Source organism: Barbus barbus (assembly GCF_936440315.1).
Source record: "Barbus barbus genome assembly, chromosome: 35".
NCBI lineage: Eukaryota > Metazoa > Chordata > Actinopteri > Cypriniformes > Cyprinidae > Barbus > Barbus barbus.
Genome location: NC_136763.1, coordinates 15,966,549 through 15,993,475, shown reverse-complemented (window position 1 = coordinate 15,993,475; position 26,927 = coordinate 15,966,549). Strand labels below are relative to the sequence as shown.

General features: G+C 37.2%; 1 protein-coding gene across 2 annotated transcripts in view; it reads right to left on the bottom strand.

Annotated features, from left to right (window-relative positions):
* The window catches only part of LOC306855241 (FYVE, RhoGEF and PH domain-containing protein 5-like), a 43,998-nt gene extending 17,359 nt beyond the window's left edge, over nt 1-26,639 (bottom strand). For both annotated transcript variants that reach the window (XM_079393780.1, XM_079393779.1), the window contains exons 1-7: nt 26,356-26,639; nt 21,052-23,750; nt 15,585-15,702; nt 12,145-12,203; nt 11,650-11,680; nt 6,008-6,156; nt 5,164-5,320 (exon numbers count right to left, since the gene is read on the bottom strand). In XM_079393780.1, the coding sequence (XP_079249906.1) occupies nt 5,164-5,320; nt 6,008-6,156; nt 11,650-11,680; nt 12,145-12,203; nt 15,585-15,702; nt 21,052-23,678 (3,141 nt within the window). In that variant the 5' untranslated portion in view covers nt 23,679-23,750; nt 26,356-26,639. The remainder of the gene's footprint in view (nt 1-5,163; nt 5,321-6,007; nt 6,157-11,649; nt 11,681-12,144; nt 12,204-15,584; nt 15,703-21,051; nt 23,751-26,355) is intronic.
* Nucleotides 26,640-26,927: the final 288 nt, after the last annotated feature.

Genomic DNA, 26,927 nt, shown 5'->3' with positions numbered 1-26,927 from the left:
AATATTACTCAGTACATAAATGTATAATTACAAAACAAGGACACCTTAAAATAAAGTGTAACCTGAAATTGATATTAATTTTAATGTTTTACAAAATATTTCATTGAATGTGACTGTGTTGGTGTAGATATTTTTGTTTATATTCTCTATTTGTGTGTACTAAAGCAGAAAATCTGTAAAAAAAAAAAAAAAAAAAATTAAAATAAAGTTAAAAAAATATTTAATTGATTTTAATAAAATAAAAATGTAATTGTTCAATATAATATTCAATTAATATTTCATTTTTTAAATTCTCAGTAAATTGATGTATTAGATACATAGCAACAATACAAATTAAAAAGTTAATGCTAATGCGTGTTAGATTTCTAATTTCATATCAAAATATGCAATCATATTAAAATAATAATAAATATATCATTTGTATTCACTTGAAGAGTAAACAAAGTGCAAAATTACGGCAACATTTTGATTTCATATAATATATTATAAAATAATAAATTGAAGTAAATTTTTATATTAAATTAAATATTAAAACATTGCACAATTTCATAATGTATCAAATATTTAAAGTATTCTGTAAACTGCAATAAGTATAACACAGAAAGGTGCAAAATAGACTTGTTTAAAGTGTATACTGATGCACTAAATATATATTACCAGATATACTGATGTATTATACAGTAATGATTAAGTTAAAAGGTTAATGTTAACGCACATTATTTCATGTAATATCAAAATATGCAATCAAGTAAAATTATCAGATGTATTTATGATGTTATGTTAAGGAGCATAAGACCACATTTTAAAGCATAAAATGAGTCTAAATCTCCATTAGATTAGTGTAAATTAGAAAGTCTACATTAGGCACTTTTAGGAGTGAATGTAGCCTTTCTCCTTCTTCAACACTTAATATCTTGCACCTGTCCTCCATTATCTAATTACTTCCTCTCTGTATCGTTCCTACCCAGCATTGAGCCTCATCCTGACCGTAAAGCCTGTCAGATTCCTGTGTTTAAGCACAACATGTTCTCACTGACATACGTTTACGTGCATACAGAGGACGGCGGTGTCTTTTATTTGCCGTCAAACGGTTTACCACTGCCGTGTGTGTATCCTGTCGCGAAAAGTCCTACACGACGGTAATAGTTTGATCAAGGTGTGTACATGTCTGTACTGCACTTCGATAATGCGACTAAAATAGGAACACTCCACATGTCTTGATTCGATTTGTGTTTACTTCGATTATGACTTTACCGGATTAAGGTAATCAAAAATCTGTTTACATGGTAGACTCTTAATCAGAGTATTTTCTTAATCGGATTAAAATCTGAGTATTGATGTCCATGTAAACGTAGTCACTGTTAAAGGCAGCAGAACTAATGAACAGCCTTGTACTGAACACTTGCACCAAACTGCAATCCAATTGACATTTGTGCTGAAGAAGTGCCCAGTCTTTGTGTATGTGTGTTAACGCAGATATTTAGTAGAGTTGGGACACAGCCAGGAGAACGAACAGCGGCTCGTGCCAGAGAACAGACAGGCTACACAAATCAGGCACTGGTCCGGCTGAAGTAGCGTCTGCATGGACAGCTGATTTAATTGAGGGTTGTTTAAGAAGACTGTTTGGCTAATTAGCTTTTTTCCGCCTCATTGCCTAAATGCCAGATCTGTGTGTATGTGTGTCAGTGTCTTGTTCTGTCTTTATCTTGTCCTTTCCACCTGTACAATTTAAAAGCAACACTGTGTACTAATAATACACAACCAAAGAAACACCAGGCCTGCTCATAGTGCATACATGGCCTTAGAAATGCCCTTTTAGTCTTATGCTTCAGCTCAATTAAAATGTTTATTTTATATATATATATAATTTTGGGCCACTCTTCTTTTGGAAACTGCTCCAGGTCATTCAGATTTGAAGGATGCCTTCTCGCAACTGCTGTTTTGAGATCTCTCCACAGGTGTTCTATGGGATACAGATCTGGCCATTTCAGAACTCTCTGGGTCTCCTACCCTTTTCATTCAGATGGCGACGGATAGTGCGAGCTGACACTGTTGTACCCTGTGTCTGCAGATCAGCTTGAATTTGTTTGGAAGTTAATTGGGGTTCTTTATCCACCATTTGAACAATCCTTTGTTGTAATTTTTCATTAATTTTGCTCTTCCGTCCACGTCCAGGGAGGTTAGCTACAGTGCCATGGGCTGTAAACCTCTTGATGATATTGTGCACAGTGGACACAGGACCATTAAGATCTCTGGAGATGGACTTGTAGCCTTGAGATTGTCCATGTTTTTCCAAAAAAAATTCTCTCAAATCCACAGACAACTCTTTACACTTCTTTCTTTTCTCCATGCTCCGTGTGACACACAACACAAAGGTTGAGTCAACTTTTCTCCATTTTAACTGGTTGCAAGTGTGTTGCCCACACCTGTTACTTGCCACAGCTGTGTCTAAAAACAAATTACAGGAGCATCACATGCTTGGAAAGCAATTATTTCTTACAATTTTGACAATTTTGTCCAGTCCATTTTTGACTTCTGTGTGAAATTTGATCAAGTTTGACTTTTCTTCTCTGTTTTTTTGTGTTGTTGCAGTGCAAGCAAAAACAATAAGCACGTGAATACCAAAACATTTGCAATTGGAACAATTTTCTGAGAGAAGTGTTGCATTTTCTGACAGAATTGCAAGGGTGCCGATATTTTTGGCCATGACTGTATATATATATATATATATATATATATATATATATATGTGTGTGTGTGTGTATGTGTATGTGTATATGTATATGTATATGTATATGTACATATATATTTTTCTTCGTATCTCTCGCTCTCTTTCAGAGCAGCCCACCTTAGTCTCCTACCTCCTTACACATTCTGCACACACACAGCCAGATACTTACAAACACACACGCACACGTTGGTGGTGAAAACCCTCGTAAACAGTGTAGCTGAACAGGGTTTAATCCTATCAGACCACAGCGGTGATCAGATCAGCTACTGTAGATACTTCATCTCTGTCATCAACCCAGCACGCACACGCATGCACAAAATGAGATTACTCAAGCTCGGCTCCAGAGAAGAGAATTCCTAATGCATCCTCTATCCTGAATGCATCTACTATCCTTCATCAAAAAGCTCAAATGTTGCTGGTGTGTTTGCTAATACGAAATGCCACATCATTGAAACCCATGTGGTAAAATCCACATTCATTTCCATGTGTAAAGTAAAAGATAAATATAACATATATATATATATATATATAAATTCCTATCCGTAGTATTTTTTATCCTTTTTTTTCCAAATTATTTTTTCTTTACTTTACTGTCAATTAAGCATATTCCCCCAAGTTCTTATTACTATAATGCATCAAGTTATTTTTTTTATTTTTTTTAGTAATTAAATTTATTCTCAATGATTCTCATTAGATTACTGTAAAACAGCATACTTTAAGTAGGTGAAACAAATACTTCCATTACACATAAATACTTGACAATTAGAATATTAATCTTGTTTTAAATTACAGAATATGAAATTTAGCATAATGATAATGAGGACTGAGAAGAAAATGTGCTTAAATGTTATAATTCAATAAAATCGTATGGTCCTTAAACCATTTTTTTTTTTTACATAATTTGTTTGGGGTGAAATATGACCCAGACCAATTCTTGATGAAGTGATCCAGTACCATTTCAACATTTAACATTTCTACAGAGCTACAATGGTGGGATGTACTGATAAAGTCAAGCGGGTGTTTAAACTCCTGACTTGTCCACCTTCAGGCCCCGATCAATAAAACAACTGCATCTCCTCCCATTTAACGAGCCGAGAGAAGCATCACAGCACAGATTGGGTGAATAAAACAAGTCAGCGATGGCTAGACAAATGGCTGACAGGATAAGAGAAATGTAAGGAAAAGCCTGCCTCGTTGTTGACTTGTGTATGTGTGTGTGTGAGTGTGTGTGTGTGTGTTTACGTGGTGCTTCACCATTGAGAGTCAGCTCTATTGGTTTCATTAGTACGGAGAGACCAGAGGCAACTAGTGATGCTCGGTACATGCATCACCCAGTCAAAGCCTATAAGCATTACTGCAGCCGTACTGACCTGGACTCACTGACAGCACTGAGTGAGCACCCACAAATCAATTACATTGTGTTGAAATGCTTTGTGAAGAATAATATGTGCTGTTATAAGCAGAAATTACATCTTAATCTTATTTCATTACTCTGGGGTTATTTGGATCGTGAGCCTCTGCGATTGAAGCCATGGCAGGCTGTCACACATTATATTATACAAAGATGCAGTCCTTGATCTAAAAAAATATAAAAAAGCACTCCTTCACTTATTTCACCAACCCCTGAGCATTTCACCAACCTTAATTCATGCATATAAGAAGAAATCTACCCACATTTTTACTTTTTAATTTGAGCAGATGATGACAATGCTACATTTAAACGATATTTGGCTAAATCAGCCTTTCTTTCCCTCTTTCCTGATCTTTCCCTGCTATACATTGAGGGTCTAATTTTGAGTCTACCACCCACTGAGGCTTCTCTGAATACAGATGCTCATGCATATTAATGAGCGAGGACAGCTGGCTTCTTGTCGTTGGTGATCCCGTTCACCATTGAAATGTGTGGTCAGTGAATCCACCAACCATCCTCCAATTAAATGATTCAGCGGAGCCTCTGTCGAATATGGCTGCTACGGTGAACTGAACGGAAAACCACAGCAGATTTTATGATTCTAAAAAAATTTCACAACAAATGTGAAAAACTATTAAAAATATTAAGAGATATTAACACATATAATGTATTAATTTGTTTATATATAAATACTATATAGAAAATATTAAAATGATATAAAATGGTTATGTTAAAAAATATGCATATGCTTAAAAAATTCAAACGGTAATCGAGATATTTTATTTTACAATTTAGTCTTTTTTTTTTTACAACTGTGAGAAGTTATCTCAAAATTCGTAGCAAAATAATTGAGACATGAAGTGTAAAAAAGTCTGAATTCTGACTCTCTTATTCTCTTAGAGTAATTCAAAGGCTACATTTTATCTATCATTTCAGTTTTTTTTTCAGAATCCTTTTTTCATATCAACTAATTGGGATCAATTCCCAAACAATCCACGCACATTTGCGTGTCAGACCTCACCTCAAACCGTTTCACCACAACCTCGAAAGCTTTACTCTGTCTACAGCTCTCCTCCAGCAGTGACATACTGCGGTCATAGTCTGAGATGTAGGTTGCGAAGGATGAAAACTCAGCCTGGCGCGTTAAAATGACATCAACCACTCTCGGACTGTCCTCCCTGAAGATGAATAAGAAACAATGAGAACTTTTCAGAGGGCATCCAAGGACACTCATGCTGGCATTATAATGGATTGTGCTACTGTAACATCATTGTAAGAGAACTGTTGTGTGTGTGTCATGTGTTCCTGCCTCTTGTGCCCATATTTGGTTTGTTTCCTGTTCTCGTTTCATGTAATTAGTAGTTTATTCGTGTCCAGCCGTGTTCGTTAATTTACTTGTGTATTTATAGTCCTGTCTGTGTAGTGCCATTTTGTCTGGTCTACTCGTTACTCCCCGGTGTTCCTGTCAGTGTCTGCCTTGCCTTGTCCTGCCCTGATGTCCTAGTAAAGTATGTTTTTGAGTTACATCCTCGTTTCCGTGTTTCCTGTGTCCTCCCTGCTGTGTGCACCGTGACAATCATATGTACTGCTATGAAAGAGATAAGAGTGTGTAATGTAATGTTATGTGGGCAAGAACACATCAGCTTGTCCGTATTAGTGTGTGGCTCAGGTGGGGGGATGTATATAGTACAGTAGATGCGGAGTGCATGAATTAACACCTTGTAAATGATGCACATGCTATATATAAAACGCAAGTAAGGAATTTTTATGGAATGACATGCTATTAAATGTGTGCACAGGCATGTGTAAATTTTGTGGATACTGATGTGCATTAGTTTAATGTGCTTCAGTATGTGTGTTCTCACCACTGTTTAATGCGGGTCTCCAGCTCATTGAGGATCTCATTGTGAAGGTGGTAGGCCTGAGGAAGAGTGCTCAAGATCTCGTCCAGCTTCCCATTTTCTAACAGTGGTTCCTCATCATCTCCTGCTGACTCCACTGCTGCTCTGAAATGCTGTAAGAAAGTGGACTGGCATGAGGAATCATGAAATTAGATATTCCAAAACAAAATGCTAAGGCTTATTAAAGGACTAGTTCACCCAAAAATGAAAATATGCTGGCAATTTACTCAGGCCACTCAAGATGGTTCAAGATAATTAGTTTCTTCTTCAGAAGAGATTAAAAGAAATTAACATTACATCACTTGCTCACCAATGGATCTTCTGCAGTGAATGGGTGCCGTCAAAATGAGAGTTCAAGCAGCTGATAAAAACCATCCTAAATAATTCACACAACTCCATCAATTGAAAGTCCATTAATTAACGTTTTGTGAAGTGAAATCTGTGTGTTTATAATAAACAAATTCATCATCAAACCATTGACACAGGTTAAATCTGTTCTGAAACAAACTCATCTACATCTTGGATGGCCTGAGGATGAGTAAATTATCAGAAACATTTCATTTTTGATGAACTATTCCTTTACATATTTTGTATTGTTTGATGATTTCAGCTGCCAATAAAAGTGTACTAGTGACATAAATTATCATGTTTGAATCCATTCCACAGAATTCCGAATTCCATTCTCAGAATCAGAATGGTTTCCTGAAGCTCTAGGTACTTATATACAGTACATACACATATATAAGAGAACAGACAGAAAATAAGTAAAATTTACGGTAATATACATCAAGAAAAAAAAAGTTCAATTATGGATAAAAAACTTAAAGTAACATATCTAGACTGAGTAAGCAGAAAGAAATGAACAGATGTTCACATTATATTGCATATACTTAAAGCATAAAAATTTTGTTTCAGTACATGATACATATTCTATAGCCTAACACCTGGGTTGAACATCATAAGCAGATTGTTCTATAATAAAACAGCTATAAAGCAGTGGGTGTGTTAATCATTCAAAGTGGTGATATACAGTAGAAATCATTTGCTATGTTAATAACAGTGGCAAAACAAAAGTTAAACAAAAGGCAAATAACTATACAAGCTTCCTCAGGCTTCTGTGCGAATACATCAGATAATCTGTACTTGTCCTCTCTTGCCTGTGAATTGAACTCTGACCACATTCATCCCTCTGGATGAGCTTCCAGGCTTAAGCAACTGGATTGAGCTAAAAGCAGCCTGTGCACGAGCCTCCAGTTTTGACACAATCGTAGCCCACAATACCACCCGTCAGGGGAACATGTTATTAGTTTCTGCTGAATATATTTGTTTTGGCCGTAACAGACAGTTAAATTGAGCGGCCATGAGCTGGCCTGTTCTGGGACCACTTGACCCACTATATATACAAGTCATGTACCTTATGAATCGGTATAAAATCTGCTGCGAAATGTCTTCACAGGCAAAGCCATTAGGGAATGTGTATTCGTTATGAGAAAAGTGATGATATAAAACAAAGTCAGACATGCATGCGCACACAGAGGTGTAAGCGGTCGTGCTGGGAACTGGTATGCTGGAATTCGTTTCTGAGCTTCATACATGAATCAATGTGTATCGATCACAGCCGTGTCAGCATTTGTCAATTCTCTCATAAATAACTCAGAGCTGTTATACAGTCCTCCAAGGTACTATGAAACTTGTTTCCTCTGATAGCATTTTAATAGCTGAAACTCCCTGTCAAATTTCCAAATGTTCATCGTAATGAAAGTGCTTTGTTTACAGTGGCTTTCTTAAGTCTCATTACACTTTTATTGCTTTCTTACAGTTAAGATGCATAAACCACGACACAGGAATGAACCGGCTAGTGGTAGATACTTGTATTCTTGTACCCGTTTATGCATCTGCATGCTTTCATTTGTTGCTCAAAACCATAAAAAAGCTGCAAATTCTCAAAAATCACATGCTTAACAACCTGCACTACGATTAAAAGCATAACTTCCTATTAGGGACAGGTTCTGGAAATTCTTTGTATTTCTGTGTTATTCAATAACAAACAATGGAACAATGGGCACATGTTCTGTCTAGTAGCCTTCTGATGGAGCACTGTGTTCCTTTCAAAACAGAGAGAAAGACTGAGAGAGAGAAAGAGACAAAAAGATAAATAAAAAAATGGAGAGAAAGAATGTCAAGCCAAGTAACCCAGGAAAATATTTGTATTCAGATTTTTCCTAAACTTGATCTTAACGATTTCAAATAAATGCTGTTCTTTTGAACTTTCTAGGGAAAGTCTCCATTTGATCTTAATTTAATTTCATTGAGAGTCATTTTTCTATTAAAAAAAGGTAATGCAGTGATGCTATTTGCGCTATTTTTCTTTGTTTCTTCAGCCTCTTCATCTAGGACCAATCAGTACTGGCAAGTACCTTTAAGAGATGTATATGCTAAACCTAAAAACTGTACAAATTCCCAAGCAACAGTGGGGAAGGAATCACCCTCAAAGTCACCGTTGACAGCAGCTGAACACTGATTTAATGATGTCATAGTGGACAGAAAATCAAGGTGACTCAGATCCTCCAGCTCATTATCACTCAGCACAGCACAGCACAGTGATTAATGACATCTTTATCTTTTCCACATTCCCGCTAATTGTTAAATGCAGTATAAATATTTATAGCACATCAATATCAAACTGAACATTCTCTCAAATGAAAGCTAGACATGAAATACTACTGCAGCACTTGCTGTGGTGTGCCTATTCATTTGGCTCCATTCACGATCCCTCCTGTTATGCAGCCCAATGCAAATCTACAGCATTATGTATGAATAAGGGGACCTATAATTACAGCTCTACTGTAATACGATACAGCATATGCATAAGAGACACACAGGCATGTATATGATTAGCATTCTTTAGTCGTTAATAGGACAGCGACTCTATTGACTATGGCTTATTTTATTCAAATGAGGCAATTAAAATGGTGAATATGAAGTATAGTAATTTACATGAGGTGCACCATATGAAGAACTTCAGTTCCCACTGGATTGTGTTAAATTGCTCCCATTCAGCCCAACCTCGACTTGATAATTGGGATACATATTGTATTAATCATGAAAACAAAAGTGCTAAATCGGTTATGAGGTTACAGTCTAGAGGACAATGTTTAAAACAATAGGTTATAGTTTTTTTCTGGCTAATCTCATCACTCACACGGACCCTGTAAGCCATGCACAAACAAACACACACACACACACACACACACACACACAAACACACACAGATACTTTGGCTGTCAGAGTGGGAGAGCTAATGAAAACATATGATAACTTAAATTGGACACACTACATGACAGAGCAATATTAAGTACAGTGTGAAGAGTCAATGCATTAAGACACACAGTGAAACGTTCCTTCTACCAGGCATTCATTGAAGTCTTTATTACACTGATATATAAGAAGCGAGTGCGACTTATGTCTCAATGAAAACTATATATATACAGTATAATGTGAGACATTTCAGCTTGTTGCTAAGCCACCATTTCTCCTTTCAACTTAATATAGTAACATAATTGAAATAAAATAAATAAAAACTATATAGAAATACAAAAAAACTAACAAAAATTACAAAAAAACAAAAACAAATAAATATATAAAAGATCACACCTTATTTTATGGTCCATTTCTCTCTATTAACAAACCATTGACTAGGACTTTTGCCTCAATAAACTCCTAATTCTCTGCTTACTAATAGTTAGAAGGGTAGTTGTTAAATTTACGTATTGGTTAGGATTAGGGATTTAGAATATCATCATGCAGAATATGTGCTTTGTAAACACAAATAAACAGCCAATATGTTAATAATAGGCATGCTAATAAGCAACTAATTATTAGTGAGAATCGGTCCCTATATTAAAGTGTTACCAAATAAATAATAAAACTAAAGCAATACCGATTCAAAAGAAAAAAAAGTCATAAAGGTTATGAATGAGTAAATGATGACAACACTTTTATATTTGGGTGAAATCCCTTTAAAACCACTTTGAATATTTAACTGTAATATATCTTAAACTGATAGACTCTCAAAAAGAACAGAAGAGAGAGGGAATTAGAGACAATTCACACACCTTGACAAGTTGTTTGGGGCTTGAAGCCAAAACAGACGTGTTTTTATGTTTGCAAGTGACGAGACTCATGAGAAGATTCCCAAAACAAAAGCCTGGTGCGTAGGTACTGCGTCACTCACAGGCTGACTTTTTCAAGACAAGGTTGTCAAGGCCAGGAAGTCTCAGTTACTGAAACAACACTGATAAAGGTTTGCAAACCCCCCACCCAAGTGTGTGTCTCTCAATGTATGTGTAAACGTACATAAAGGTGCAAGGTACATTTGTACATTTGGCTGCCAAGACAGAAGACGGAAGTAGTGACAGCAGCAGTAAAAGACTAATTTAGGAGCCCTTTTACGGGACCTTTGCATTACTCATGAAATCAAGACTAAGTGTTTTACATAGGTTGTGTCATTTAAAATTCATTCATTCATGAGTTTTGCCCATGCAAAAGTCCCCGAAATTATGATAGGGTAGGACTAGGGTGGTTTCCAGGGTGTTGCTATCTGGTTGCTAATGTGTTTTAGGTGGTTGTAAAAGTATTGCTTTGCTGCTAAAGTGTTCTGGTCCGATTGCTAGATAAGTAATAGCATACCTCTTCTTAACAACATGCATAACTTGAGGTATCATTCATGTCTGTAGCACCCCAAGTTTGAGCAGCGGTAATAATGGTGATTGTCTTAACAATCAAAACTTAATAAGACTGCATTTATTAAACATAATTTCACTGGTCGCAGAGCAAGCTTCAGTATCATCAAGAGAAAAACAGATGAGGACTGTTTTAATGCCTCTGTGAGGTGTATACATTGGCAGAATTGAGTGAGATGAGCTTATGGATTCAGTGGCTTTAAGCTGCTAGTAACTACTTCACAAAAGCAATAAGCCACAGAGGTCTTGGATACCAATAGACAATACAAGCATACTGTATGTCTACACATTGCTAAACATAAACCTCTGTAATAAAGCCATACCACATTTGTCAGTGTGGGAAAATTTACTAGCCAACATTTTGTACAAACTAATTTTTTGTTTCCAACAAAATGCTTCATTTATACTACTGTTCAAAAGTTTGGAGTCGGTAAGGTTTTTAAATTTCTCACAGAGGCTGCATTTATTTGATCACAAAAAAATCAAAAAGTGTAATGTTGTGAAATATTATTACAATTTACTTCTGTGTCACATGATTCATCAGAAATCATTCTAATATGCTGATTTGGTGCTCAAGAAACATTTCTTAATATTATCAATGATTAACATGGTGTTACTTAATATTTTACTTAAAAGTGTTACTTCATATTTTTCTTTCCTCTATTTCGAAATCTTTCCTCTAAGTGTCACTTTTGATCTATTTAATGCATCCTTGCTAAAAGAAAATATTAAGATCTTTAAAAAAGAAAAATCTTACTGACCCCAAACTTTCAAATGATAATGTATGCAAAAATCTCACCTATGACCACTGCAGTTTGACCAAAAGTAAACAGAATATTATGTATAAAAAACTGATTTTCATACCTCTTGAAGAATCTTCAAAGCCTTCACGTGTCTGTGGATTATTAAAAAAGATGACATTACTGTTAGTAGAAAAATAAAAACAAATAGACTTAGAACTAAAACAGCTGTTCAGTTCTGTCAAGCAGATATATTCCTGATCATCAACGTGATGCCAACATCTAGAAAGCTGACTAACAAAGCCAGTTGAAACATAAAAAAATCCAACTGAAGGGCTTAGGGGGGAAAAGCAGGCTTGCTTAGATAGTGGATCACATTTAATAAATCTTCACACTTAATGACTCATTGAGCCGCTGCTGAAATGTGGTATCTTAAGCCAGACAGTCCAGTAATAGGCTGTCAGTTCAAATATCAGAGGAGCTGTTGAGTGAATAAGACTAGACAGTGATAAAGATGTGGACAGGGTCTGGATAAAGAAGATCCCTGAAGGACATCACATGAAAAACAACTAGACTGTATTTGGAATGTGTTTAAATCCAGACAGAGACAAACACTTACTCTCTTTCTGAGTCCACCAGGTCTTTGGCAACATAGTAGGCTCTGGATCGGCCATCAATCTGAGAATGACAGAAAAGAGAGCCATGACAGATAAATGAAGAAACCCAGTGTTTAAAGAGTTCAAGTATACACAGTTCAGTCACAGATCATGGTAAGGAGAAATATATAGATGATATTTATATATATATAAAAATATAAATATTGATAGATACGGAGACAGAGCGAGAGAGGAATGGATGTTCTGATCTAATTTCTCATACAATCCTGTCAAAAGAAGACTGATTATTTCATTAAAGCACAACCTAAATGAGAAAGCTTTCCTGGACTTGTCGCTTTAAGCACATATGCATTATGGATGAGACGCTGTGTTTATGGCAAGCACAAATCCACCATTGATTTGCAAGCTAATCACAGCTGTCTGAACACGAGTGTTACCACTGAATGGACATATTTAGGAGAACATGACTGCATGACTGGGACTTCACCGCTAGTACTGATGTATCACGTATCCATGTTTAGATTAATAAACATGTCTTTAATAAAGTCTTTAATATCTGTGCTTGGGTCACTTTTATGCACATATAAAAAATCCAAAATAAAACTAATTACAGTGCAGCTGGCTTGTTCAGGCTGGGATAGGTTACTCCCAGATATTCTTTTCTTTTTAAAGACGAAGAAAACAAGGAAGCAGGCGTCACAAGGCCGGGGCCCCGGCTGATATTACAGTGGCAGAGGGAAGGGGTGGGGTCCGCCTCTCACTGCAGCGCTAAACTGACTGCCAGGAGACGTATGAACCTGGATCTCACAAAAATTGCACACACAGGGAATTCCAGTTTAACAGGGAGGGTCCTTGTTTTTATCTACTTTAGCATGCAAAGCTGTGATTACTTGGGTAACAGTATAAAGGTTAGAAGAGGTACTACAGTAAAAGTGTATACATAGTCATAAAGTGTAAGATCATATAGTATTACTGTGTATTAAACTATAACAAAGGGGTTTATAAAAGTTTTTGATATCAGGGACCCACAAAAATAATGAGTTTAAGCCTTCTTACAATATGAAATCAGCTAAATATGTTAAAGACTAGGGATGCACCGATCCGATACTCAGTATCGGTATCGGCTCTGATACGGTCATTTTCTGCCGGATTGGGTATCGGTCAGACGAGACTGATCCAAATCCAATATTGTGTGTATAGTATTCTGTGTTATTGTTAAGCCCCACGAAAGGCACAAAAACATTATAAAGCACTATGTATAGTTTTCGTGCACCAAGTATTCTGAAGCCGTTCCATAGTTTAATGAGAGGTAGAGATTAATATTTAAGTCAAGTTCACGTAAACTCTTCTCTCCGCTGCGGCTGTCTGTCATCCTATATTCAGCATTCAAACTGCGTGTCACGTTCGGTTATGACAGTCAAGATGATGAAACTCTCTCCAAGAGCACATTAACTGAAATTTAAAACTGTTAAATGAAAAGGCTCAGTAAACTATCGCACAGATTTAAAACACAACGCATCAATATCTCTTCACATTGTGCTTTGAACTTTTCTATGTTGCGCGCTGTGACTCCGTGTTGCTTCAAGCGCATCATTCTACGCACGGGATGCGCATGAATCTGGTCTATGAACTTCCGTTAACTCACCACCAGAGATCACTCGCTCACCGCATGGACTCTTGCACCACACTAACTGTTGCACGCCACCTCAGACTACAATTCCCATCATCCATTGCACTGATGACACACAGCTGATTGCACTGATCACACAGCTGATTGCACTGATCACACACCCTACATAAACCATGGACTTCCTCTTCCTCTCTGCCGAATATTGTATTGCGTTTATCACTCCCCTAGTGTTAGCTGGCTTACCGAGCCATTCTGTGTTTTTCTATTTAGTTCCAGTATTGTTCTGCATTTATAACGTTCCCAGTTTTAGCTGCAATACGGAACCCTCTTTGTTGTCATAGTCTTGCCTTGTGTGTCTTTCTAGTGTTTTGATTCTTGCCCGAGTTTCCTGGATTTACCCTTTGCCTTGCCGTTTGGACTCTGTTTGCACCTCTCTTGGACTACTGCTCCTATACCTGGATTATCTCTCTGCCTTGCCCTGTTGGATATTGTTCGCCGATCGTCAACTCTCGCTAGCCCTAGGATTTCTCTGTGTCTTGCCCGTACCATACCTGTTTGCCGTTGTTTGACCCTGCCTGTTTATTGACTATGTTTATAAATAAAAGCTTGCACTTGGATCCGCACATCTCACGTCTTGGTCGCCCGTTACAGCTGGTATCGGATAGGAATCGGTATCGGCCGATACTCAGAATATTTGGTATCGGATCAGATTGGTTCTGAAAAAAATGGTATCGGTGCATCCGTATTAAATACCCATTTATACAGTGATATTTAAATTTTTTTATATTTTTATTACAGTGTATAATATGTACATTGTTTTAGGTTTTAAAAGGTCTGTACTGTATAGTAAGCAAGTAATGCAATATGTTAAACTGAAATAATTGAAAATATTTCTTTATCTCTCAAATTTTCTGCAGACTCTCAGACCTTGAATTTCAAAACTCTTGACAATGCACTTTGTTGGGGGTCGGTAAGATTTTTAATGTTTTTTCCACTTACCAAGGCTGCATTTATTTGATTAAATTTACAGTAAAAGTGAGTGAGTGAGTGAGTGAGTGAGTGAGTGAGGGAGGGAAGTGACATACGGCCAAGTATGGTGACCCATACTCGGAATTCGTGCTCTGCATTTAACCCATCCAACGTGCACACACACAGCAGTGAACACACACACACCGTGAACATACACCCGGAGCAGTGGGCAGCCATTTATGCTGCGGCGCCCGGGGAGCAGTTGGGGGTTCGGTGCCTTGCTCAAGGGCACCTCAGTCGTGGTATTGAGGATGGAGAGAGCGCTGGACATTCACTCCCCCCACCTACAATCCCTGCCAGCTCGAGACTCGAACCCGCAACCTTTGGATTACGAGTCCGACTCTCTAACCATTAGGCCACGACTTCCCCTAAAAGCAGTAATATTGTGAAATTTGATTACAATTTAAAACAAATAATTTCTATTTTAATGTTTTTTAAAATATAATTTATTCCTGTGATGCAAAGCTGAATTTTCAGCAGTCATCGTCAGCAGCTAGTCATCACATAATCGTTCAGAAATCATTCTAATATGCTCAAAAACTTTATTCTGAAAACAGTTATGCTGCTCAAATTTTTTCATGATTCTTTGAATAATAGAAATTTCAAAAGAACAGCATTTATTTGAAATAACATCTTTTATAACGTTATAAATTTAATGCATAATTTCTTTCAAGAAACATCTTACTGACCTCAAACCATTGAACCTTGATTTGTGTATGCACCACTATTGTCTAGCAAACACTGACATTAGAATATTTGCAATAGATATTTTCAATAGCTGACCTGTCGGTCATGGCAGTGGTCTCCACAACCGTCCTCTTCCTCAGATGTGTGTCCATGGTCTTCTTCATTGGACACAGTGGCAGACACAGAACAAACAGGGAATGCCTCAGTGTAGGCACTGTGAATAGATGAAACATGAAAGAGAGTTAAATATACTATGATCACTATGGGTAAGTTACTGTAGGCTTTCACACAACACTTAACCTTGGATTTTGACCCTGTATTATGAAAATGGTACACTTTTCATTTGAAAGGGACCATGTTTGGACCATTTTTATTTGTTGGTTAATAAGTCTCTTTTTTAGAGATCATGCACATCATTCATACGCAGAAACTTTAATGAGCTGTGTTTAGTTTTCTGTGTTTAGAGAAACTAAACAGTTACAATCAGAACACTGCATGTGGCAAACATCACAAACCAGCCAGTATCTCCATATCAAAAACTACGGAACAAACCCTCTCAAAGCACAATGTTTTATATTAGAGGGCACTTTGGTGTCTAGCCGAGCAGAAATTACCCTTTGCCAAGGAGAAACAAATTCCCCCTCTTTATTTAAACAAGACCTGGTGAGAATAATAAAAAAATTTTCCCCCCTGATCCTCCTTAAAGTAGTAACACGGATGGCTGGGACCAGATTGCGAGGACATTTACGGTTGGGCATGAAGGGCTGGCTTGGTGATCCTGTGGTGAGCACTTAAACCAAAAATAAGCATATGCAAATGTTCACATAGTGAAGCAGCTTATATACTGTGGAGGGTAAATGCACATATAAGGGAAATTTTGAGTGCGTTTGTGCTTACACTTATCTACAGGTATTAGCAAGCAACTCTTCTGTCTTTTGCATTAGTGATGTTAAAAAATTGTTGAACAGAATCAAATTTCAAAGCAATTAAAGTTAGTGTGTGTGCATATTGTCAATGTACAAAAGGTTTAGAGGTGCCCAGATTGGTGTCATACTACTCAAGGACACTGTACACTGCACACACACAATGTCTGCAGCTGGAAGTAGAAATTGCTCATCATTGCTCATAGCCAGCTGAACTGGGCGAGCTAAGGTGACAGTTCGTTTAGAGGCCCCAGATGAAGCATATAGGAGCCTTCTGGCAGGACGTCACTACAGTCTTCAGCGACCTCACCAGCTGAGGACTCCATTTTCAGTGAAATCGGAATGAAGGTTAGCATAAAACAAAATAAGCTTCTTCTTTCATCTGAAACAACTTTCAAATAAATTCAAACTGAAACTGCCCATATGTAGCTCTCCAGGATCAAACAAAACTGAGATATGTTTATGAACACATCTGGATTTGTGTTTAAATCCTACTAAATAATCGCATAAATAAAAATAGTCCAGTAAAACAAATAAATCAATATAAACATATCACAAAAGAAATAGTACAATACATAATAAAATACTAATTTAAAAAACGAAAATTTTGAAAATTGTATAAAAACGTGCATCAATCCTACTGTACATTATCTCTCCATCTCCAAAAGTGACAATTTACACAATCCTCCTGACACTTCAACATTACCATTTATGAGAACCAACTATGGAGCAAAGTACTTCTCTAAGCTGTTTGCTTTAAGGTACCCATGAGCTAAATTTACTGCAGAAAATTACAAAGAGAGTGCAATTATTTCCTATAACACACCTATATTTCCTACTGCCTGATGCTTCCCTGAGGCTTGTTATATGTAATTCAATTGATTTAAACTCTTGATAATAAAATATACATTAGAAACCCCCGTGTTTCTCTGTCTGAATCTGTGTAATAGTGCTATTATAGAAAGCAGATAAGCATCGCTGAGATGACTTCATTACCAGACTTCATTTAACAGATGAGATGCATATTCTTGTTTGGTTTTAGTTTGGTGGGGCTAAGGTATAAAAAAGGCTCTAATTTCATTTCTAAATGGGGTTTTTGTTTATTTAGTCATCATTTCAGAATTGTTTAAGTTATCTTTAATGTTAAATATGGCTTTTAAAATGATTACATTTAGTTCAGATGATCTGCCTTCTGACAAATATGTGTACATATTTACATTGTAAATATTATTCAAGTCAAACACTGGCCCCTACCTTTATTGTAATATTAGAAAAGAGATGGAGAAAGCTGGGAACAATGACAACAACAACAACATCTTTGTGGTAGCCTTGCTTTCCTGACTGCCACACCTCGCCTTGTTGTTTGAGTCGCAGGGGAGTCTGGGAGATCGGTATTGCCTGTCTCCACCCCATCCCACTGACCCTGTCCCTCGCCCTTGTCCTGCATTTCCTGTAAATAGCGGAATGGAGGCTCATTGGCTGGGTGCGTCCCCTCTTGGGATAACCTGCCAATGACCTGAGAGCCTTGGGCAACAGGCCCAATTTGGACCGGACCAGGCCAGATACACACCCAACTTTGTGAGCATCAAAATGCAGAAGGCACTTAGAACGTATATGAAAAGATATGCTTATTTTCTCAATTATCTGGAAGTATGTTTCAAAATATGTTTCTAAGTATCCCAAACTCTTTTCCTCTTTTTTATGTTTGATGCTATGTTTATTGTAATTTTCCTATTCTATAAATATTGCATAATAATATTATAATTTATAAGTGCCATGTAAATGAAGAGCCAAAGTAATAATATAATATAATATAATATAATATAATAACAATTCTGATGATTAAATTCTATATGAGGGTCAAAGACATTTTAATGTCCGCATCAACAGAAATTTTACAAAAGTGATTTTATATACATAGAAAGCACATTAAATGCAAGTAAAAATGTCAAATAAGTTGGATGTCATTCAGTGTAACACTTAGGACTATATTTATGTAAAAATTTAAAGAACATATTTATTCCGACCTGTACGTATTAAAATATATATAAAATAAGTGAGCATACTAAATTTTATTGCATTTTAAATCTTGCTGACACATGGCCAGAATGGCATAGTGGCAAAGTTAAAAAAATGTAAAATTACAAGTAAGTAGTATTTGGGGTAAAACTAATTAGTTTTTTAATATGTCATAAACTGATTGTTGTGGTAAATATGCCTGACAAGACTGTTACACTGAATGACATTTTAGTGGCTGTTTTCTGTAAATCATGGTAAAAATGATACTACATTTTTTTGCGCAGAAAAACTATTTAATTAAACAGAACACATTCTAATGTATTGAAAAACAACAACAACAATTCAGTTATGTTTGATGTTGTGTTTGTTGTATGTTTGTTGTAATTTTCCTTTTCTATAACTACTGCATAATAATATTATTATACGTGCCATGAAAATGAAGAGCCAAAGTTATAATATAATATAAAATAGCTGTATTACACTTATTGTTTATTGTACTTTTTGTCTTTGACCCATGAATACTTTTCAAAATAAAGATTATTCAAAATATGAATAGACAAATATTTCATAATATAGGGGGTTTAATAGTCAATATTAAACACACAAGTTGCTATTTATAACTATAAAACTATTATGCTAAAGGACTTTTACATCTTTCCTCAATCATTCTCTCACACTACCCACTGTCCTTTGGGATCAGCAATGAGTACATAACCTTTCTCTGATTGGCTTAGGCATGAAAAAAATATTATTTTTTATGCATCTGCAATCAATCACCAAGAGTTTACTGTCATTGAGTCTCCATCCACCAAAGAGGCAATGCCAATATTTCTCTGCAAGCATTCAAAAACATTCAAAACAGACAGAACATCAGCAGTGACGGAGGATTCTCTTGGGACACAGAGCGGCTAATGGTGCAGACACATAGGCCCATTTGCACACATGCAATGCTGTTAGAATACACAGCAACACAATGAGTCAATAATGTCACGAGAAAAAGGTCCCTGGCTCCCATATCATCTTCTGAATAATGGAGGATGCTTAAAAGTGTGGCACATAAACACTATGATCCAGGGTAACATCCAAATGTTTCCGTGGGTAAAAAACCTATATCAAGACATCACTTTATTTAACTTCTAGTAATGGATTTTAATTTGCATTAAAGCATTAAATCTGTACGGTCAGATGAGCTTTAAGAAAGTAAATTTATAATGTATGCATAATCTATACAATTTGAATCTAAAGAAAGTGAATATATAATTCTATGTATTTGGATACATGTTTTTTTTTTTTTACAGAGCCAGTAAAAAAAAATGGATTTTCTCTCATTCTGAATAAAATTATGAAAAATATATTCTTTATAAAACTGCAGAATGAGCAATAAACAATGGAAAGACTAACAATATACCAATAAGCAATTTTGTAAATTTCCCTTGTGTTTCTCTGAAAATCAGATTAAAAAGCTACCCAGAGGCCACTTGAAAAAGTCAGGGTCTTTGACTACACTGGTGGTAATCGAGCAGAGGTTTCTAATGATGACTCTAGGGTGGCAAAGTGAGAGCAGAGAGGGTCATACAGTCAAAAGAAGGTCAGAAAGTCATCCGTCTTTAAACCTCTGTAAATCCTAAAAAAATCACCCAAAAGCCCAATAAAAGAAACACACATGGGGAATTTGGTTTAATAACACTACATGCTACCAAAATGCTCACCCAGAGGACAGAAATCTCTCCCTGGTTTTCTCATCTATTCCCCTCCACTCAGCTGCATCAGGCTGTGAGAGCATTGCAATAAAGGTGAAAAATAGCCCTAACGTTTAATCCACTTTCTTCCCATACTATTTGTATCATTGAACAATTGCATTGTATTCTTTCTCACACAGATAGGGTACTCCAACAAATGTACCATCAAATCCTGCAAATGAGAAAATCAGATAAGCTACCCCACAAACATGGATCTCGACGCCACAGGCTGCTCCACTACCACATGTGCAACACGGCACCTAAGTGTTTGGCAAGTCAGCTTGCATAATTATACACTACTTTAGACAACAGCTAGTAGCTTTCCAGCCATATTGATCTTGCTTTAGCTTTGTTTGCAACAATTCTTGATTGGAAAAACAACTGGGCCATAATGTGTCTAAAATGTTAAGTTGTTTATTATTAACTTTTGCGTATAACTGCTGCATAAAAGCAAAATCACTTTCACAATCATGATGGACAACATCTTGTTGTAACCTGTATACAGTATCTAGCTCTCCAATGTTTCATTATATATTCTAGAATATCTGTAATACTCTAAGTCTTGTTTACTCAGCCAGGAAGATTACAGAAAGTATTCTGAGACAGAGAGAGGCGCAAGCTGAGCTATCAGAGTGACCAAACAGTGTTTTGGACAGCACTTCCTCCAGACTTGTGTGATGGTATTGCCATTGTGTTGAGAGGAAGGTGTTTCAGCATTTAAAATATAACTTTCTAGACAATCTTATGCTAGAGTTTAATGATTTAAACAGAAATATGTCTTCCTAATATAGCTTATTTCAGATCCCTTTTTATCCTTTTTACGATTACCAATGTGGAAAATGTTCATTTTAAGAATGTAGTTGTATAAAAACCTGACTATACCTTTCAGGGTCTTGTTCTTGAGTGGTGGGCTTGTTTTCTATTCCTGCGATGCTATTCATGTCCACATAGCCATCGTTTTCATTGGCAGGTGCTGCTGTCCGATTGTGGTCATCGAAGAACTCTGTAATAGTGACTGCCCGAGTGGGTCGTCCATGTGGAATCTGAATATTCTCATAGTCTGAGTTTATTGCAGGAATGTTTTCATAATCAGAAGTATCTGCACTTGGGAAGGAGATGGAGCGTGGTTTAGTGAGGGGTAGGGGCATGAAGGGGGGCCGAGAGCGGTCCTCAAAAGACTCCACTCTGGCTATACCCCTGTTGCTATAACTCTTGGGTGCACCTTGCCTTCTTTGCCTCTCTTTGTAAAGCAGAAAAGTGGTAGGTATTTCTGAATTACGTTGTGGTTTTCCCACTCGGGACTGAAGCTGTGGGGAGTCGCTTGTACTCCTTCGATCAAGCTCCAGCACTCGAATCGGCCCGTGATGGCTAGACTCAGATGATGACCTGGAAGAGCGGACACTGCCATCTCCACGTGCTTTGCTTTCAGATTTTTTCTTAAATTTTAAAGCCAAGAAACGTTTAAACGAAGTCTTCTTCTTTTGGGGGTTGTCAGGAGATTCATGTTGGATTAGAAGTGATGGAGAGCTTTTGGTTACAGGCCTCTTAGTTATGTAAGCTAACTCAAAGGGTGGTGGGATATCAACTAGAGATGTAGGTGTCGACACACCACTAGATGACTGGTGACTTCTTTGAGAAAAGCTTCCAGAGGACGTAATCACACAGGGTAAAGAAAGTGTGTCATCTTTTTTTTGCAATCTGCATTCCTCTCTAGGAGATTTCTCACCCTCAAAGTACCCTGAGAATGGCAAATCTCTGCCTTCAACAGAAAGTGAACGAGGAGAAAGAAGAAAGCACCTTGGCTTCAACGAGGGAATTACACGGTTTGCCTCTGTTTCATCTGAAAGCTTGGGATGTGGAACTCCATTCTGGTCCAAGGCCACAGTGTAATAGTCGTGAGACTGGTACTCAGTGCCTGTCTCCTCTGGCACAGTCTCAGGAACATATCCAGGTACTTTCCCAGAAAGTGAGCGAGATCTCGTCACAATGCTCTTCCTGTCCAGAGAGATAAAATTCTCGCCCTCCGAGTCGAAGCCAGCCTCCTCGTAAATGTGTTCGTCACTTTCTGTGTCTGAGTCCTCAAAGAAAGGCACAATATGACAGTCCAGCTCTTCGATGTCCTCTTCAAATGCTTCTGTTGTGTGGGCAAAAACCACACGGTTTGTAAGTTCTGGAGTTCTGCCTACATCCAAGTCAGCAGGAACGGTAATGTTGCAAAGTCTGAGACGTGGCTGGCAGCTGTTCCTCTGACTCAATTGAGCTTGTCCCCTTCTGGCTGATCGTTCTCTTAAACTTTTGCCCTTTGTTTTCCTCTCCATGTTTACCGGCTCATCTTCATCTCCTATCTCGACATAATCTTCAGATGACACGCACTCCACATGCTGATAGTCACCATCGTTGTCTTTGATGTCAGCATAGTCATCCACTTCTTCATTTTTTGACATCTCTTGACCCTCAGAAGCAGGCTGAGAGACACCGTTTTCTAATTTCTCCTGTTCCTCCTCTAACTCTGCCACATCGTCCGATGATACATAGTAAGGCTCTTGGTTTGACGTTCCCTCTGTTGCAATCTCACAGTCTATAGGTTTCTCATTGCTGGACTCATCATCGGTGCATCTTGCTTCTGGATCAGAGGTACAAGTCAAATCATTTGGCACAACTTCAATGACAGAGTAGGGCTCGAATGCATCCTCTGTCTCCTCTGCAAATCTGAAACGTCCAGATGGGTCTTTGGTAGCACGTTCAGCCTGCCAAGTACTGTTGTCATCCAGTGTGCAAATTACATCATAAGGGTATTCCTCACATAGTGAGGGTTGACTGCAGTTTGTAGCTTTTGAAGAAAGTCCAGTCTCATCTTCTTGTGCCTCATGAACACATTTTGCACCTTCTCTAGTGTCCTCTTTATATTGATCATTGGCACAATAAAAACCGTCTGATGATGGGTCCACAATCTCCTCATACAGACTTTGAGATTCACCTGCAGGCTGATCTTTAATGAGTGTCTCACTCTCAGACAATGCACAGGTGTCCTCAAGTACATTATAAGTATCTTCTCCATTCTCAGCTGGCTTGGTATCATCTGTGATTTTGCTGTGGTCCTCATCTCCTGAATGAAGACTTTCATTGACCACTTCTGATAAATCTGAAGAGGCTGAATGCTGTATTTCAGTGGCTTCATGAACTTTACCTTTATCCTCTCCCAGTGTTTCATCCACTGCCATTTGTAATTCTTCCTCTATTTCATTATAGCAACTTGTGTCATGGTTAGTCTCATAATTTACAGTAAACTCTTTGTCAGATAAGTCCACGTCATCATCCATACAGTTTTCTCTGGATGCATCTGCTTCATCCTGTGTGACATCTGATTCATTATCCTGGTTCAGCTCCAGTCTATCGGAGGATGTTATGTCCCCATTGCCCACAATGCTTTGGCTCACCTCAGAGGCTAGCCTTGGTTTGGGTGCTACAGGAGGTTTAGGACCTCGGGTGGAAGGACAAGGCCTTGACATCAGGGTGGAGCACACAGTTATAGTCAAATGGCTTTGTCTTTGGTTGATAAGTTTGGAATTGCTTCTAAAAATCTGCAAATAGAAAGAGAGAAGAAAATTACATTTCGATGCTGAATTGGATATCCTTGCCTTTGCAATAGAAATAAGTGAAATAATCTACAAACTGACTGACAATATGTCATTATGCAGAGGTGTAAAGTATTGGAGTAAATGTAACTAATTACTGTACTTGAATATCTTTTCGGATACTTTGTAATTTTACTGAATATCAAAGATATTAGCAACTTTTACTCTCTACTTCACTACATTTTTGAGTGAGTATCTGTACTCTTTACTCCATTACATTTGAAATGAGTGTTGCAGTTACACATTACATTTTGCATGGCACCTAGCTTTTCTGCAGCAGTTTATTTCTGCTACAAAAGATGTGATATTGCCAACAGAGCACTGAAAGTACTATATCTTGTGGGTTTTGCCCTTATTCACCCAAACTTGTCAACAAGGCTACTTTACATGAATGCGGGCACCTTAGCAAGTAGTTTTGAATCACAGGTGTTTTTTATATAAGGATGTGACTGCAGCTGGCAAAGAGGCCAAAACCAGCACATCCAGTTAATTTAATTAAAAAAAAAAAATTAATAATTATTTTATTTATCTATTTTTTGCAATTTTGAGGTGTTCGATTTTAATTTGGTTTTAGAAAATAAATGTGATTGCTCTCCTCACAAATCAGCTCTTTCTTGTTTGTGTTACATGTTCCCTATGCCATTTCTTGGACTTTTATGTCACTTCCTGTCTCCCGTGGTGTTTGTAGTCAGTTTCTATGTTATATTGTTCAGCTTGTTAGCCTCCTGTATATAGATATATATATATATATATATATAGCCCTAGTGTTTCTTTAGTTCTTTGTGAGTTGTTGAATGTAATGGTTGTCTGTTTGCCCGTCATTCTGTTCTTTGTTCCCTTTGGTTTTTGGCTTATTATTTGTTCTAGTTTTTCCATGAAATGCCTGCACATAGATCCTTGCCTCTGCCTGTTTTCCCCAGCTTATCCACAACGCTACAGTTTTTGACTGGAATGTCTCTTTGACTAGAGCATTTTTGAGCCTATATTTAGTATAAGTAAAATACTTAAGTACTGTTCAAATCAGATACTCTAAGACTTTTACTCAAGTTGTTTTGGAATTGGTGACTTGTAACTTCTAGTGGAGTAACATTCACTGTAAGGTAGCTGTACTTTTACTCAAGTATGGTTTTCAGGTACTCTTTACACCTCTGCCATTATGAGGTCAGCTGCTCCTTTAAAGCAGTATGATTGATCTACATTGATCATTTGACTGATGAACTGCAACCTCTGAACTTAAAACATAATGAAGTGATTATATGCTCATTCCATTCACACCAAATCGCATTTTCACAGCCGTAAAAAATAAAACAAATGATAAACAATTAAAAATAACTAATAACAACTAATAAGATCCCATCCATTGATTTCCAAGTGCATCTTCTCAAAAAGGGTTAACCTGAAGATCATTTTTGGTGAAACACACCCTTTCTCTTAACAAAACTCATACACCCCTTGTCTTTTCCTGTTATTTGCTACCTGCCTTGACGCACGTCCTATTAAACTCACCATGCACTTGGTGCTCACCCTGCTAAGATGTTGTTTCCTGACACAACTAATTAACTATTCCAGCAGACTCTCCTGGAAGGACTGCAAACAGGAAGTGCAAAGGGGAAGGACATTAACAGCGCACCATGTCTTCTACATGAACCCCCCTCCCCATTTTTTTCTACAAGAGTGCAGTTTTGCACAACACAAATACACTTCCTTCTTGTCAGACTTCCCATGATTCACTCTCCAGTGATAAATCTCACCCAGACACACAACCCCCCAGACTAGATTTTCTTTCTTTTTTTTTTTTTGCTGAAAAGGTCGTTTCAGTGCGTTTTAAGAACAATAAAAAGAGAAACATCAACATCCCAACTAAGGTCCCCTTGGCAAAATAACAGGATATGAATTATGCAACAAGAATTCACTTAAAACAAATGGTTAAACACAATGGGAGGAATAAAGGGAGAAACAAACTCTTCACTGTGCAAAGCCATCATGATCTCAGATATGGGCTGTAAGGTGCTTTGCTAATTTAGTCCTACCAGTTTAAAGTGAACAGGACAAACTAAATAAACATAAATTATATATATATATATATAATTGAAATTTCTGAAATAATCTGATATTTTCTTCTAAATTGTACTTTAATTGCATAGAAAAGGACCTATACATTGCCATTAGAGTAAAATTACTGAACCTAAACATAGGAGCCTAATAAAAATGATAATTTTAAATAAAAATGTCATATGGCATTTAGAGGCTTTTGCATCTGAACTCTTCATAGAAATGAAGAGAAAAAATAACTGAATACAGCATTGTCGTTCTGTGGAGAACTATAATAACATTTTCGATATTTGCTTACAAGGACTAGACTACTACAGGATGAAAGGACAAACAGTTACTTCTTATGTCATATACTTTTTTCAGTATGTATGCATTCATAAAATACCCTGCAAAACTGTGGATATGATTTGGCTGTTGACTATTATCCTTAGGTTTCACATAAAAAGTCACATACATTAACTGTACTGAAAAGTTTACTCAGAAGTATCTGGTTTCATACCGGCTTTCATTGTCGGATGTCATCCACCATGGCATCTGAAATATTTCCACATTATTCCTTGATATTCCGTCGAAGCAACAGTATATATCCAGAGGTGCCGTGAAATTACTCCAGTGACATTTGTCATAAAGCCTGTGAAGTAAACAATGAACACTTCATCACTAATTCGACGGCGTGCTCACAAAAAATATCAGTTTTATTAGCGACTGCTGCAGCAGGTCTCTTCAGAAGCGCCTGGAGGAATGAGAGAGATGCGCTCGCGCTCCGGTCTACGCGTGGAGACTGAAGGTGTTTTCCGCGCGCTTCCTGAGGAGGTACAACGAGTCTCCCTCACGGGAATACAAGGATCGATGACCGAAACCACAGAGAAAAACATCTAAAGCCAATAACCATCAGTGGCGTGCGGCACTTTCATGAACAGCTGCTTCATTGCTGTCACAGTCCCTAATAGAGGATCTTTTACAGAATTTCTTGCTCTCACAGAAAAAATGACAATACAATAAAATAAAATAAAAAATAACTCGACATTTCTAATCAAAGTGGGTTTGTATCACCACATTGTCATTCGATTT